We start from the raw sequence: 17599 nt of genomic DNA on the forward strand, positions 1-17599 counted from the left end.
CAAAACAGAAACTTTCTTTTTAAACTGAATCACCAACTAGTGAATCATGAATCACACACCCCTCATTAAAACAGACAGGAACTCAATACGCCGGCTCCATGTTGTAGGCAGAAGACATGAATTATTATATGAATATAAAATACGAATTGCAGAAAGATTTGCTTTGTAATTAGAGTGTATCAAGCCTCAGTCCATGCCGACATTCCCACCTGTCAGCATCTAAACTGCATCAATAAAGCACATCTAAAAGTTAACAATCAAAGTTTATTACACGTTTATATACAAACAACCCTGCAAGGCACACCTTTGTTTAAATAAGAATATACAATACATTTTATTCTTGAAAGCAAACGAGTTTTAGTTGTGAAATATATATTAATATATAAGTCTGTTTAGCGTTGTACAGAGAGAAGGCCTCAAGTCGTGGATGCTCCACTGGCACAAAAAAAAGAGGGCAAATGATCACACAATTCATGATGTAAACAACTCAACATCTTACATGGTGTTTAAATGGACATATGCAAATTTTGGCCACAATGTATAAAAATGCACCATCATCCCTTTCTTACTAATCTGATGTACTGTTTATAGAGCGGTACTTATGAAGTACAGATGAAAACACTACGTCCTACAATGTGGCTGAGAGCTAAAGTCAGTATTATACTTGAATGCTTATTTCTACGGTAGAAGTGGCTTACACAGACTGGCGGTTTTTCCTCACAATTGTATATAATCTAAAATCAATATGGATTAGGTGAGAGCCGTTGTTTGGCTCTCTTGTCAGCAGGCCTTTTCCTAAATCGTGAGAGCTCTTAGTGCACACTTCACATGGGCTAAAATAACGCCAAGTCTGTAAGCCTGGGACTGTTTAGGTTCAGGGTAGATGTCGATCATTTGTTAGGTAAATTGTCAACTTTTATCTGTCTACCTCTGAATTTGTTGGTTAAGCTAAAAACATAATAGAAGATTTAATATTCCCAGTCCATTAGTTCATTTTCCTATGTTAGGCTATAGGATTTCTTTTCTCAGTCGCACTCAAGAAGTACTACACAGGGAAAAAGACAGACAGAAAAAAAAAAGACATATAGAGAGTCAGGGAGAAGACGGACGAGCAAGTTAAATGATGTTTAGTGGCGATAAAAACATTTTTTGATTCGGCATTTGGACATCTTGTCAAACATTTAAAAGATGTAGCTCTTTTCAGGAAAAATCCAGGGTAAAAACAGCTTTAAACATCCACATCAACAGGTACCACAGCATATCATTAGGGGATGACAACATGGTATTCTGTACACTGTTCAATAGGGACCACTGATCATTCAGTGATCGGCACATGACATCTTGTCACTCCATTCAAGCTGCCTTCATAGCAAATGTGTGTCCAAGATCAATCAGGAAGTTTCCACATACGAAACAACTTTTGTTATCTCTGCTCGCGGCACATAAAGAAAAGATTGATGGATGAAAGGACGCTCGTGACAAACGGCTGCCATGACTCATGAAACAAAACAAAACTAAACAATGGGGCAAAAAAATTGAATGGGTGGGACTTCAAGCGTAGTAGCATTACTATGCAGGCTGTCATAATCATACAGTTTGCCATCATAACGTCATGACCTATCATGACAGATTTGACAAATGTCAAATCAGTTATATGACCACTAACTTATGCCCACTGTAAACCTCGCTTTCCCTCAAAACTACAAGTTCAACAAAGTCCATTAATATTGCAGGTTTCTCCGGATTCCACTATCAAGAACAGGAGGTGTCTAACCTCCTAACCAAAGATGACAGTTGTAGAGGCCTAGAGAGGCTGAAAAGAAGGGATTAGTCAGCATCTTTTCCTCGGTTCTCTCCTCACATGTGTTTGAGTCTTCTGAGCTGTGTGTGTTATTGAATTCTCCAATCGTTGATGTTCGGACTGACAAGCAGTCATCATGCCAGCAGGCCTAGTCGCTTGACCTTAGCAGACAAAAATGAGTGGATGATGAAGACTATGGTCTTGGGGCAGCAATGAAGATCCAGTTGCTGCAAGAAGAGAGATGGGGAATGGGGAAGAAGGAATTGAAGAAGGTGGGAGAGACACAGAACGAGAGAGAAAAGGAATGACATTAATTTTGTAATATGACATAATGCAGATTTATGGCTAGTTGCATTTTAAGCATATTTGAAAACAACATTAACCATTCATCAAAGTGAAACAACAAAACAAAAACACAATACAGTGGGTCAGTAGACTAAGAACAAACAACATCTTTATGCTGTTAAAAGCATATGTGTAGCATTTTTAAACATCAATATGACATTGTCAAATTAACCTGTAACCTTCCTAGAACTAAATACAAACAAAACCATGGTCGCCATGCTCCATCACTGCATCCTATTGCAAAGAGCATGTTGCTACTATTTTATTCTGTAGAGTAATCCCCCTACATGCTATAAAGCAATATCCTGTTATGCTGTAAAACAATACCCTTTGTGTTGTAAAGCAATTGGCCTTTGCACCCATACAGCAGTCTCCCTTTGTGCTTTAAAGCAGTGACAAGGTTTCTGGCAAACTCTAACCTGACAGTGTAAAATGCAGTCTAAAGACTAAAAGTAATTACACCATAACTACGCAATATACAGGCAGCAATGTGCATGACTTTTTAAAGTTAAAATGTTACACATAGTGCATTCCAGGGCAAGTTGAATGGTAAATAGGCTAACTTACAATCTCAGCCTCAGGGCCTCCAAAGTCAAGGAACATCATGCGGACTCCATCATCTGATGACATTCGGAGGTGCTCAAACGGCTGCTGGAGCAGGATATTCTTTCTGACGCCCATCTCCTCCGTGAATAGTGTGAAACCCTCATCGATGTGCACTCCCAGGGTACACTCCTTCCCATTCCAACTGCAGGCTGCCAGGACAGAATAAATGGGGACATGCAGAGATGGGACAAAGGAAGTGAAGGCAGTAATGATTTAAACAATGCCAAGCTGGAGTAGTCCTCAAATCTCGATTAATATTTCAGCTTTGCTGGGCTCCCATTGTGTTATGAGCTGTGTTGCAGACTTCCTGGCAGGCTCTTATGGATGTGATAGCTCAGTGCATGTACGGATTAGCATAAAGAATAAGATTCAGGTAATGCTTATTTTGAAGTAAGACAGAATGTGTATAAATCCAAGATCAATGTAACACTCTTTCTTATTCTTACACTAAAATTAGAATAATTTGTGTTGTAGGTCTCTAACTTACAGCAAACTCTTGCCTCACCTTGTGGTACCAGCAGAGGGCAGTGTGGCAATATTATGCATACGTCACATAAACAAGAGACTACAATGGTTTATGTGTCTGTTGATTAGAAATCATGTCGGGTGATACTTACCTACTCAGGGAGGGAAGGCACAAAAAGGGGATTTGCCAATGTTCTCCTATTAATTATCTTTGCTAACTCTGGGCTTGTGCAGAAACAATGGCCCACAACATCTATTTTGTGCAATTTGTGCAATTGCCAAGTGTGCATTCAATCATTTTAGAAAAATTCATGTAGATTTATTTCATTTGGCATACAAAATGTTTGTGGTCCTGTCTCATCTTAATCTCACAGAGCCTTATTTTGAACCCTACGAGTGACTGCATTCTGCATAAGCACATAAGTCAACACATACAATTTTGTCATGTTTGCTATACTATATACCATCTTGTGGCATATGACATTTGGTGGATGCTTTAAACACCATGAGCACAGACATTTTATCACCACTGGCCCCAATGGGAATCAAACTCACTAACCCTGAATGTGTGTTCGTGCCAAGCTCTGCTCACTGAGGTAAGAACCAGCAGCACAAAACTAACCAGTTAATTTTTTTGTGCTTGCTCACATTTTAAAACAAATTTTGAATTTTCCACTTGTGGGTGGAGAAACTGTGCAGAGAGCACCAAGTAAAAAAGTGGGAGTTTTAACGATGACTGTATCTGTACCCGTGGTGACTTCCTGGATGAGCTCAGCAGCGTTGTGGCAGCCCTCCACCAGCAGGTGAGTCCAGGTGGAAAGCTCCTTGGCAGAATCCACCCTAAACACATGGGTCTCTACGCCTTGCTTGGTGCCTGAACGCAGGCCAAAGGAGAGCTCCGAGTCCAGGAGAGGAGAACTCTTTCCTGGGCCGGAGTGGACCAGTCTGGGGGTGGAGTGAGAGGAAGGTAATGAGAAGGAGGGTCGATGAGGTTTAGACACATGGAGGGGCCAAGACAGAGAGAATGAAACATATGGACGTAAAGAAAGAGTTAGAGAGAAGGAAAATCATGGAAATGTGAAAAGAGTGAAAAAGAGAACGAGAGAGAAAGAGAGTTCAAGGGAGGGAGACGAAGTAGGGAGGAAAAATGCATGACTCATAAGTTCTGGTTCCACTAATCACTTCCAGATGAATATGATGTTATGAGGCAAAATGTCCAATAGTACAGTTATGGAAACAGTGAGCATCCGCTCGTTTACCGGGCCAAAACAAGTATGAGAAAGTGTGTGACACTGTGTATGCTAGTGTCTAGTCTGTACTGTATATGCTCTAGTATGTACTGTATATATGCCCGTGTATGTGCATGTGTCTAGATTTGTTTCCATGTGTGTGTGTGTGTTTGTGTATGTGTGTATGTACCTGGTAGTGATGAGTGGATGACTCTTAGCAGGGTTGCTGAGTCCGTCTTTGCTGTCAGGCATGGTGGGGTAAAGGAGAAGGTCTCTGTCAGTCAACACTGCCAACACTGGTCTCTCTGGACCCTGGGTGACCTACACACACACATACACACACACACATATGTACATAATCAAGTCAGTTAAACTCATTGCTGCAGTATTTGCATGCACGCCACACATGGCAGATGCATCAGCTGTACCATCCTGTGCCAGTGCAACACCAGAGGGGGGGAAGCACACAGGTGATGCTGAGCTAAGACAATTACCTATCCATGATGCTTTACTTAGAACACATGAGCTGTCACATGATCCAAAGCACCATGTGCTGTTTCACTATCTGCTGTTCCTTCAGTTTTATGTTAAGAAAAATAATCTGTACACATCAGTAAAGGATATACAGACACCAGTATTGATGATAATGTCATGCTTAATTGATCCACAAAGGGATGTTTTTCTTTTCTGGTATCACACCATGGAGAAGTCTGTCAACAAGTCATACTGTACAACTCAAAGACCTCCTACTCACTATGCCATGCTGCTTCCCCCCCCACCATGTTAAGGCTCATTTTGTACAGGACATAGTAAGGTGCACATGAGGTACACAAAAGAAGTGTATAGAATACCTTGCAAATTTGGAAACAAATAATTTTTGAATGCTATCCATAGTGCACTGAATGCCTCTTTATACAGCATGCCATCAAGGGACTAGGTCTTCTGCAGCGGAGTAGGAAGGTGGGCACGTCATTGTTGGCTAGCCAACAGATTTAGAAGTAAAGTCCAATGGGAAAATATGGTGAGCTTCACTAGGCTTTGGAAACCATCTACCATAACTTGAGATCCTTTATATTTCAAGAGTAGAGTCACCCCTGGAGTAGCCTATGATATCAGCATAAATCTGTAAATCTGTCCATTTTCAAGCAGTGCACATCCCTTTGGACAAATGAGCTATGCTAGTGGGAAGAGTGGGAGTCTGGAATACTGAGGGTCTTCTGTATGTGTACTCTTGAGATTGTGATTGTGCTAGCACCACAGTTACAAAAAAAGGCTAAAAAATAAAACTGCATTATAATATACAATCTAGGAAACAATGGCAAACCACAAATCTCTTTCCTCCACTGCATGAATGTCAACATTGCATCTTATCACATGAACTCAAGAACATGCATGTGTTTCATGTATTGGTACACTGGTGTCTTTATTTTTGCATACCTGCTCTGTAATCCAGCCCAGATGTTTGACCTCCATGCCAGGCTGCATGGCCTTGATCTCCTCCTTCACTCTTGGTACAAGGCTAGCAGCGCCAGCCAGGATGGCATTATACCAGGACTGGGCCATGGCTGGGTCCTTTGCCCGCAGGAACATAGAATTCTTTCTGTTGGACGAAATCACCTCGAAATACCTGGCAGATGAGGAGGGGGGCGAGGTGAACACACAGAGGAGCAGGCACAAGGAAAGGAGGGGAGGCAGAGGGAAATGGGGCAGTTGGAAAATAAGGGTTAGGAAAAAATGCCAAGGAAGAAAGACTCAAGGTTAAAGAGGGAGCGCTAGGCATTTATAAAGAAAACATGTTGTTTTGTTTCTGTGACTGTTTCTGTTTATTATATATTATAAGGTGACTTTGCCTTATGTGCTGCAAAACAGGAACAGCTTTTAACAAAGTCAGGCTAGTGTAATGTCGCACATTTCAACATCTGTAACATTATTTTTAAACATTTCCTGAGTAATAATGATAATAAAATAAAAAATAAATAAACTAAAATGTGAAAGAGAGAAGGTAAGAAGAAGTCTATCTTCAATATGCTGTGCCATATTAGTATTTTGAGGTAAAGGCCTGTCAGAATCTGTATCAGGAACACAGGAACTTCTTGCATGCAGTACCTGTTTTCTGTGTCTGGGGGGCACTGTTTCCGTGACACCTGGCACATCTTGAGTGGGATGCTGCGGGGCTCCTTCACTTCGGTAGGGAGGACATCGCTGCCCCTCTGAGGTGTGGAGGGGGGAGAGTCCCAAGGGAGGGCTGCCCCGGGAGACCCCGAGTTTTTAAAGAAGGCTGACATCTCCTTGATGTACTTCACTGAGGGGGGAGAGAAAGAGAGAGAGAGAGAGAGAGAGAGATTGTGTGTGTGTGTGTGAGAGAGAGAGAGAGAGAGAGAGAGAGAGAGAGAGAGAGAGATTAAGAGCCGGAAGAAGCACCAGAGAAGAGAGGAGGGAGAAGAAAGGGATTTAGGAGATGAACATGGTGCCTCTGGGAGGTTTGGAGATAAATTGACTTCTGTAGCAGCGTTGATGATCTGAGAGACAACTGCATCAGTAAAAGCAGACAAAGCAGTTCAAAACAGTGCAGAGTGCTCCCAAGAAAAAAACTGTCTCAGATAAGAATATACTATGAGTGACAGAAGTAAAATCAGGGCTGGGTGACACGGACTAAATTAATTAATTAATCACCATATGTTTACCTATACCATGTCAAAGATAGTCATTAATAATGTGGCTATGATGACCAAGCATGGAGAGGCAAATGATACAACAGCTGAAACAGCCTGATAAGGGCAGAGAATGGCATCACTACTGTAATTCTGCCTTAATTCAGCCATATAATATCTGTATGCTCTATATAATCTGCATGGTGTGAGACCAAATATCCCTTGGCTTGCTCAACTACAGTGTATCAAGCACATATGGCCTTTTCACATGGACCATTTTACCATGCACACACCTACAGACTACAGACACACACAACCACACACACCCACACACTCACTCACACACGCACACACACACACACACACACACACACACACACACACACGGCCAGAGCTCCACACCAGTAGGCTGTGGTATGGGTTTGGCAAGGCTAGCCAGCGCTGGAGTAAAAATAGCCCAGAGGACACAGCAAGGCATGAGGCTGAAGGCTGAAGGCAGAGCTCTGGTTTCACTGGGGAAGTGTGAAGTGCTTCTCCTGCACAGTACAAGAGGCCTATCGCCAGAGGGCAAGCAGAAGGCACACAGTACAGGACAACAGGAGTGAGAGGGGGCTTCCACTGCCCCAAAAATAGAGTCCCAGCCAGGAAGCCGTACAGTCGCATGGTGAAGTTTGCAGATGACACAGTGATAGTGAGCTTGCTGAATGACAGGGAATCATCCCACGGTCCTGTCCTAGATTATGTATTTAAGCAGTGTGAATTATTTCACTTATCAACACATTGCGTTTTAATTTATTCAGCTTACATACTTTGTTGCACTTTTACCTGTTATTTTACCTTTGGTTTGTGTCTTTGTGTGTTTTAAGCTACTGCAAAATGAATCACCCCTCTGGGGACAAATACAGTTATACCTGACAGCCGTAATTTGCAAGCCAGGCTCAGATGGTGAGTCAACCAGTCAGCCAATCAGTCAGACAGACAAATAGCTGTTAAAATTTCAACCAAGAGAAAGTAGTGTTACTGGTCAAAGTGTCATAAATGTGTGTTTTACAGTTCTGTTTGACCATAATCATTGCATCACCACACCAGGAGTGTGCTCTTTTCAGTCTCTCTCCTTTCTCTTGGTTGTGAACAGGTGGCAGCATGGCTTGATGGTTACGGAGAAGGTCAGAGGTTTCATTTGTGCAACTGCCATGAGACCTACTGAAGAGGTACTGAACACAGAGCAGGGCAATAAGGACAAAACCAAATACCGAGATATGCTTGACTGAATACCTTAATCTCGATATTGTGATGATTTTGTATGGGTGGTTTCATGAGATATTTACACACAAGAGATTTCTGATGAACAATCATCAGTACGGTGGCCCTGAGACTTAAGACAACATGATGATGAAGTTTTCTTCAATTGCATGTGTTTTGTAAAACTGCACGCCTTCTATTAGGATGCAGTGCATTGAGCTCTCAGAGCCACAGTACACTGGTGATGTGGATATAATAACCAAGCAAGTAGAGACGGGTAATGGAACAGTTGACAGAGCAGCTCTCTCTATCACACACACCCATACACACACCCACACCCACAGACAAACACGCACATGCACATGACCTTAAATTCAAGGGTCAACAAACTTTGCCAGAGAATTTGACCAGGGAGAGAATTATCTCATAGTTAAATATGGCAGAATTTTTCAAAACCTTTGCTTTGCTCAGATGAAAGATCTCTAGATCAGTTTGAAACTGGACTTGCCACGCTACAATGTGGCGGCATCCTAATGTCCCCCTGCAACATCCAGCAGCTAAGGTTTGTTGTCAACCAAACGAGACAGCATCTGCAGGATTAGCCTACAAACCAGCCTGCAAAATCAGCTTCATGCGTCACATGAAACCTGTGAAAATGTATGAGTGTCGGGAATGTGGAGATTGGAAACAAGTATCAAGCGGTGAGCAAACTAGCCCATCTAACAGCTCCAGCTTTGAAGTGGCTGTCAACTTGCATAAGTAATGTTTCATGGAAATGAACTTCTGTCCATTTGTTCCTGTGCCAGCACATTGATGTGTGTACCATGGGGTAGCCAACTGCTTCCTTGTTGCTGGACGCAGGCCATTCAAAATTGATATGGTCAATCTCAATATGGGAAACCGGGAAACAAGACAGGGAATGGTGACAGGCTTGCCAGCATTCTTCCATTGAGTGGTGACCATCAGGGAAGATCTCCTGATGCAGCTATACTGCATTAGTGCTGTGGCTTTATCAGTAAATTCCTCTTGTGGGTGCAACATAAGTGCATAAAGCGTGTAAAAACAGAACCTCAATGATGGCTATTTGTATGTAATAAGGCCTTTCTCAATGGTGGCTAACAATTAATTACAATGTTTTAATAAGAGAAAGTTTATTTAGCACTAGCAGATAGAGAAAAGAGAATTTTCTATTCTAAGTGGGCTTGAGGTTTACATCAAGCAGAGTAAATATTGCCTTTTATTGTAGATGCATGCATGTGCATTTGTGTGTGTGTGTGTGTAGAAGTGTGAGACTGTGTGTCCACACCGAATAAACTGATTGTAGAACAGAATAGGCTGTGAGGGAAAAGAAAACACTATCAGCACCAGGTGTAAGGGGATGTTTATTTTTGTAAAGAGGCTTTACTGTTTTCCAAAAAGCCATGTGGGAAATGATCGCATTGGTGTTTTCCAGATTAGAAATGCTGGGCATTAGCGGTGGCCTCACAAAACAAATCGGAGGAGATAGCTTTCAAACAGGGCAGTGAATGGGGAGGAAGGGAGACGGGGATGGAGAGATGGAGGGGAGGAGGACGGGAACGAGCGGCACGGGAACTTAGAAAGGAAAAAGGGAGAGGAATAGAAAGAGGGAGAGAGAGGGGAAGAGAGGAAGAAGAAAAAGAAGATTGAGGACAAGAATGAGAGAATAAGAAAGAGTGAGGCAGGCAACACAGAGAGACAGAACATACAGCTAAGCTCAATTCAGCCAGAAATGTTGTCATGAATACCAGTGGCGGCACATTCAATGCAGGGCTAAAATTAGCTGAGATGGCACTGTTATTACTTTAGCTTATCTGGCAGCCAGTGAAACTACTTCTTTCGTACCGTGTGTGTGTGTGTGTGTGTGTGTTTGTGTCGGCATGTGTCGGCGTGTGAGGAGTTTCTTTGCCTCAGCTGCAGAATCCGCCGCTAAGCTTTTCTTGGTAAAGTCTTTACATTGAACCTCACAAATCCTGACCATACATTTTCAGGCAATTCAGTTTTGACACAATTCACTTAACTCTGGGTTTCTAAGGCTTTTCTTTGCCGGCTCCCAGTATGCTCCAAATTGCCAAGGCGCAGGCACTGGCTTAAACTGTAAGACACTTGAAAATGTGCTTATGAATAAAACTGTGTTCAACCAGTGCGCCCCCAATTGTGTCGCTGCTAAATAAGCTAATACACTTTGTCAATTATGCCACACATTTCGGTGTGTATACGTGTGAGGCTGGGCGAGAATAAGAATGAGACAGGCGTACAAACACTCGCTCAGACAGCCGCGGTAACACCACTACACACACACACACACACACACACACACACACACACACACACAGGAGCACAATTTTTCTGAATCTACGGGCGATCAGGGGCCCAAACAGAAAGCAAGACAGCAGGTTGACATGGTTTGCAGTCATTATCTGAGCCTCTTGACTCTGGACAAAAAGTGGTGCTGACGAACAATGTTGTAAAGCTGAGGCCCCCCCATCCCCACCCCCCACCTCCCCTCCAACCCGCCCCCCTCCCCTCCCCACCCTTGGTTACCGTGGGAGCAGCTGGAATTTCACTGGCCAGCCAATGACCTCAGAAGCACGCTGTTGGCTCTGTAAACCCTATTCGGCTGAGAATGTCCTAATGTTGCACCACCAACGTGAAAAAATGCCTCCTGCGCAAACAACATCATAAATACACGAACCTCGCGAAGGCAAATGGGGACACAAGTGCAGATGAATGCATGCATGCTTAACTGCCCACATACATACATAAATAGACACGTATACATTCAAAGACACCGAGAGGTTTAATGACTTTTTCTCGGCCCTGGGCATGTGTGCGCATGTGCACATGATTCATTCCTTCTGTGTGCGATCTTTGTGACTAAATTGTGGATCTCCGTGTCCCCAGTGTTTTACTGATGAATGCGTGTCTCTTCCTGGCAGCGTCAGTCAGTCAGTCAGTCAGACAGTCAGTCAGATTTAGATTTCCCTCATTCTGAATGATTTAGTTAAGTTCATCATTCCTATAGCCCATCTCATTAAAATCATGGAAAAATGCCAACCTCAGGGGGGTGTAGGGATGGATGGAGGGATAAGGAAGGAGAGAGAGTGACAAAGAGAGAGAGAGAAAGACAGGAGGAGACAGAAGGAAGGAGAAAGAGACAGTGAGACAGAGAGAGAAAAGGGGGAGGGGGGGTCGTTGGGGCACACTGAATCAGACTTTCAAACTAATTCACATACCGCCGAAGCAGATATTTGATTACTTTGCATAGTGTGTCAGGAGAGTTAATTATCCTAATTCAACAAAGTAAAGGAAAGTTGAACAGGATCTGGCAAAGAACAAGAACAGTGTGAAAGGGAGTTTCAGCTGTAGACATTTTCACTCCATTTTCAAAACTTTTTTTTTTTTTTCCGATATCGTCTTCTCCCTGTTCTGAACCAATCTCAATTTTCTATTTAAATGTTTTCCCCCCCAGCACTCACACAAATGATATATTTTCTCTCGGTGATTTGAAGTGGTCACTCACTGTGCAACTTACAAATTTCATTTACACTTGCTCTCATTTGAAACGAGACGCTGCTTGACGCGACTGAAAGTGATGAAAACATCTGCTTCTCAATTTGAAGCAGCGCTGCGTTTTCGCAATCGTGAAAGGGAATTATTGGTAAGGACACCGTGATAGTTACAAAATGTACCTGAGAATAATTCATAAAAGACCTAGGTAGTTACCAAACTTACACTTGTACATTTAGTACGGATGCATTGCAGGGATATGTTCCGATATGTGATAGATGCGCTCGCCTAGTGCTGCCTGGATGGATGCATCGTGCTGATTACGGTATAGTGCCACCGTGTCGTGTGCTGCTATTGCAGTCAAATTAGAAAATTCTACTGTAGTGGTCACTACAATGAGCGAAATCTACTTACTGTTTTACTGATTTGCTGTCACACTGCAAAAACTCAAAATATTACCAAGAATATTTGTCTTATTTCTAGTCAAAATATCGCATAACACTTAAAATAAGACATGATCACCTCAGAAGTAACTTGTTTTTAGACAATTTTCACTTGTTTCAAGTGAATTTTCACTTGAAAATGTGCTTGTTTCATTGGCAAAATTTGACAGTGGAAAAAGTGAAAATTCACTTGAAAAAAGTGAAAATTGTCTAAAACAAGTTATTTCTTAGGTGATCATGTCTTATTTTAAGTGTAATGAGATATTTTGACTAGAAATAAGACAAATATTCTTGGTAAGATTTTGAGTTTTTGCAGTGCAGCGGGGTGTGCAATATATATCATCTACAATAATATCTTACCTGTTGTTTTAATGATGTGCAAAATGACAAACTTGAATATGGCACTCATTTTGCAAAACCCAATCAAAACATGCCTTCAGAGTCCGCAGACATGCACTCTATACGATCAAGCCAAGTAGGATAGACGACTGCACATGCGCATTGAGAACACATGCAGTGTTCACGTATCACAACCAGCTAAGCGAGCGTAGCCGCCTGCATGGCTTAAGATAAAAACGCATGAACAAACACCACCAGCCTCGGAATCAACGCCGTTAGGGTTCATTGCTCGACGTGGATCGTGCTCACTCGCACGAGGGTGGTTTGGCTTTCAAAAGACAGATTGCTCAAAAGACGCCAATGTGCAGACTATGTCGGAAAAGCATTTTCTGTTGAAGACCACAACTAACTTGTTGCACCGTCAGCGAATTAACCATCACACAGAATATGAAGAATATGAAAAGCTCCAGGAGTCAAAGATCGACCACGACTGACCAGCTAAGGTACCAGCAAAAAAAGTTTGCCAGGGTCATTCTGCAGAAGAGTGTCTTACGACAAGAAGGGTATGAGGGACGAAAAATGACAAAACAATAAATAAATGAATAAATAAATAAATACGCATATAAATATATAAATGCATAAATAATTAAATTAATAAATATTTCTACATTTATTTATTTATTTATTTCTGTTTTTATTCATGCATTTATTTATTTATTTGTGTATTTATACATTTATTTATGTATTTATTTATTTATTTTTACATTTATTTATTTATTTATTTATTTATTTCTACATTTATTTATTCATTTGTGTATTTATATATTTATTTTTACATTTATTTATTTATACTTTTATTTATTTCTACATTTATTCATTTATTTATTCTTTCTTTTATTTCTACATTTATTTATTTATTTCTACATTTATTTATTTATTCCTACATTTATTTCTGTATTTCTACATTTCCACATTTATTTATTTCTGTATTTCTGTGTCGTATGTTAATAAGGTGGGCGGTTCTTACATTAGTCTTAAGCACGATTGGTTTGTGGGTGTGATCCTATCCACTGCTACTGCCTGGACTGGCAGTAGCAGTGGATAGCAGTGGACTAGCTAGCTACTAGGGCATTAACAACGCCAGACTTTTCAATGTTGTCGACGTTACGTCGACCCGTCAACACCGGGAGATTTTTGGGGGGGCTAGCGGGGCTCCAACCGGAGGGAGGGGTTGTAGTGGAGCGCCGACCGGGCGACCGGGGGGGTGAGGAGGCTGTGGTGGAGCGCCGGCCGTGTGTGTAGTCGGACTACTGGAAGTAGTCGGTGGGTGCATGATTTACCACATCATTCGCCAGTGACCTTAAATCACTGACGATGGCTCTCAAAACACTTTCCATTGCGTTTTACACAGTAGCTAGTAGGGCATTAATGTAAACATCGACCCGTCGAAAGTCGAAGAAACACACACACACCCCCACACACACGGTTGGCGCTCCACTACAACCCCTCCCTCCCTCCGGTTGGAGCCCCGCTAGCCCCCCCAAAAATCTCCCGGTGTTGACGGGTCGACATAACGTCGACGACGGAGTTGTTAATGCCCTAGTAGCTATCTAGTCCACTGCTATCCACTGCTACTGCCAGTCCAGGCAGTAGCAGTGGATAGGATCACACCCACAAACCAATCGTGCTTAAGACGAATGTAAGAACTGCCCACCTTATTAACATACGACACAGAAATACAGAAATAAATAAATGTGGAAATGTAGAAATACAGAAATAAATGTAGGAATAAATAAATAAATGTAGAAATAAATAAATAAATGTAGAAATAAAAGAAAGAATAATAAATGAATAAATGTAGAAATAAATAAAAGTATAAATAAATAAATGTAAAAATAAATATATAAATACACAAATGAATAAATAAATGTAGAAATAAATAAATAAATAAATAAATAAATGTAAAAATAAATAAATAAATACATAAATAAATGTATAAATACACAAATAAATAAATAAATGCATGAATAAAAACAGAAATAAATAAATAAATAAATGTAGAAATATTTATTAATTTAATTATTTATGCATTTATATATTTATATGCGTATTTATTTATTTATTCATTTATTTATTGTTTTGTCATTTTTCGTCCCTCATAGAAGGGCAACAGGTAGCAAGAAATGACAAACGCTGTCACCAGTTACATTGCAGAGCATGTGGTGCCGAATTTAAGCGGCAAAGAGAGATGGTTTAAAACAACTTTAACTACTTTGGACAAACTGCCTATCCAAAAATATTTCAGTCATACAGCTCTGCCTAAATTGTTATGATTCATGTCACCAAACTCTGGAGCATAAACTGCAGAGCGTTTCATATTTTGCCACAACAACAGATTTGATAATATCATTAACACCATCTAATATACTATTATATACAAGAGTGAGCTAGTACGATACAAGACTTTTACAAACACATTTTTGAGTTTGTTTGTTTTTTTTAACACACTTTTTGGGATGCAAAATATTGTAAATTATCATTATCAATATGTCAATATCGCATACTCCTAATTGTTAGTAGTCATTTTCAGGGAAGATGTCATTTTGCTCTTCTAATTGATGGATATCTGTGCCCCTCCCTTCCTTTTAACTAGTCCCCCAAACAGTTACATAAAATACCAATGCTGTCTTAGTCAACCTTGCAGAGTTAAACTGGTTTGAAAAACAGCCATACATATTGCATGACACAGGGATATGGTTCACTGGCCCTACACAGTCTGAGCCCATAATGAATGCAGTAAGAGACTGACACAAAGGCAGGGCCACTAATTGATCAGGGGCCCCTGCTCATACCAGTGGGGTTCAGAGGGGGCCCCGGTTAAGCAAACTTGACGCCACAGAGGAAGAAAGGGTCTGAGGGAGAGTTGTGATTTAATAGAGCCATGCTGTTTTGTAGGTTAATCCGTTCCCTCGCTGAGTCTAAGCACAATGTCCTTACGGGCCAGCAGCTCTGAAGGAAAAGGAGCCACACTGCGAATCGGCGGGGTGAGAGGTTTCACGGCAGGGACGCACACAGGGACTGAGGACAGAAGCCAAATCTATAGGAATGGCTGCAACACCCCATACTACAGTACATCTGAAGGAGGCTGGGGTAGAAAAGAGACACCAATTGTTTATATAATCTCTCATTATACCCTTTGACATTTATAACTAAGTTAAAGACATGCTATAAACGGATATTTTGCACAATGAAACTAAAGATAGAAGCCAGATTAGAGAAGACCAATCTGGCTGGCATGCTACTATAATACTTCCGCTCTACTGTTTACGTCCCATGTCTCTGAAGTCTCTGAAGTGGCTGCACGGATATAAGTTTCCCACTGTGTATAATTAATCACGATGTAAACAAAGCCAGTGATGGGGCAACAATACTCCAACAGGGGACGTCGCACTGTGGTAAGAGGATTGGGTACTTAATCCATCAATATGTAGGCTCATACTGTACAAGCATTCTCTTCTTTGCACTTCCGATATTTCTTCGACAAAAGTGTTTTGTGGTTGCCACTATCCACGCTTCCGTGCAGTATCACGATTTACGCGACTCTCTAAACAATTCTTTAGGGTGGAAGCTTGAGAAAAGTCTGATGGGGCACCTAACAATACTCAGTGAACCACAGAAAAGTATACAGAGCGGCTTTTGAGATACTCTTGTGATTATTTTAACCTTATGAAAAGTGCCACCCATCTGGTATCTACAGTAAAACCTACACTAAACCAAGCAAATACCTACTTGGCTCAGATCTGGTGGATATGTAGGCATGTCAAATCCTTTTTTCGGCAAGGAAGGGAGAGCCACACAAGTTCAAGGGAGTACTACATCATCTTATCTGGGTCAGAGGGAAGAAGCACTGCAGGGAGCCACATGCTATAGTGGTTCTCCCATCACTGATAATGAATTCTTTAAGAAAGTCCAGTTTCCCGTAGAGTCCAGCAGATAAACTAAAAGCTCATGGCAGATATGTTAAGAACTTAGTTACAACAAAAACTAAAAGTTGAATTTCAGTGTGTGTGTGTGTGTGTGTGTGTGTGTGTGTGGTTAAATTAGCAATCAAGGATTGGCACACCACTTTTCTACATCTGCATTTCTTTCGCCAACTCGTGTTCTCGTTCCTCACATTCAATTTCACAGACAACTTCATCCCGCTCAACTGAAGGAATAATAACACTGAAGAGATGCTTTATCTCCGAATGAAACTACCCTGGATAAATGAAGGTTAACTGCAATAAACAGCAGTCAAAACAAATGGCCGAATGCAGTTGAATTTCAATTTGTTCCCAATTAACTCCAACGAAATGGGCTTGGACTTGTGTTCTGCTTCGAACCGACAAAACCACCATATATCAAGATAAAAATACGTTTGGAATCAAGACGTATTGTATCTATAGGCTGGATAAAGAGCAGCCTTTATCTTTTCACAGCTGCATCAGCCATTTGCAAAGAATTTAGACAATTAGAGACAAATGGAGATGGGAGAAAAGGTAGAGTTGAGGACAAAGAGCCTCGACATATTAGGAGTTGGAGGAATGTGGTTGAGGGATTGAGTCAGGCTACAAGGGAAAGGTTTATTTTCAAAGTGATAATTATACTGTCACAGGAACGAGAGCCAGAAAGTTTTAATTAGGTGATACGGTATATGACTGTCTTTGGCACAGCAATGTAGGCAGTAATGACGTAATTAAGCGTGCAAAAAGCTGGGCGACCACACCAGACAGACAAAAGATCCTTCAAATCAATCTCAGCTCCAGTGTCAACACCAAGTCAGTCTGTACATGCTCATCTTCATCTTCACATGTTAAATTTTCCCAGCATAACCCTTAAGCATGGATTTTATTATTAACTGGCTGAGGAACTTTGAGATGAGGTGAACAAGACAAAAATTCTTGTTGAGAA

The 17599-nt window shown here is 41.3% G+C and overlaps 1 protein-coding gene across 1 annotated transcript in view; it reads right to left on the reverse strand.

Moving 5' to 3' along the window:
• Window positions 1–285: 285 nt before the first annotated feature.
• snta1 (syntrophin, alpha 1) overlaps window positions 286–17599 on the reverse strand; it is a 39323-nt gene continuing 22009 nt past the window's right edge. The window contains exons 3-8 of the mRNA XM_030052615.1: window positions 6553–6748; window positions 5884–6073; window positions 4637–4767; window positions 3966–4162; window positions 2714–2901; window positions 286–2028 (exon numbers count right to left, since the gene is read on the reverse strand). Coding sequence (XP_029908475.1) covers window positions 1936–2028; window positions 2714–2901; window positions 3966–4162; window positions 4637–4767; window positions 5884–6073; window positions 6553–6748 — 995 coding nt within the window. The 3' untranslated portion in view covers window positions 286–1935. The remainder of the gene's footprint in view (window positions 2029–2713; window positions 2902–3965; window positions 4163–4636; window positions 4768–5883; window positions 6074–6552; window positions 6749–17599) is intronic.

The sequence above is a fragment of the Myripristis murdjan genome, chromosome 5, assembly GCF_902150065.1.
Source record: "Myripristis murdjan chromosome 5, fMyrMur1.1, whole genome shotgun sequence".
NCBI lineage: Eukaryota > Metazoa > Chordata > Actinopteri > Holocentriformes > Holocentridae > Myripristis > Myripristis murdjan.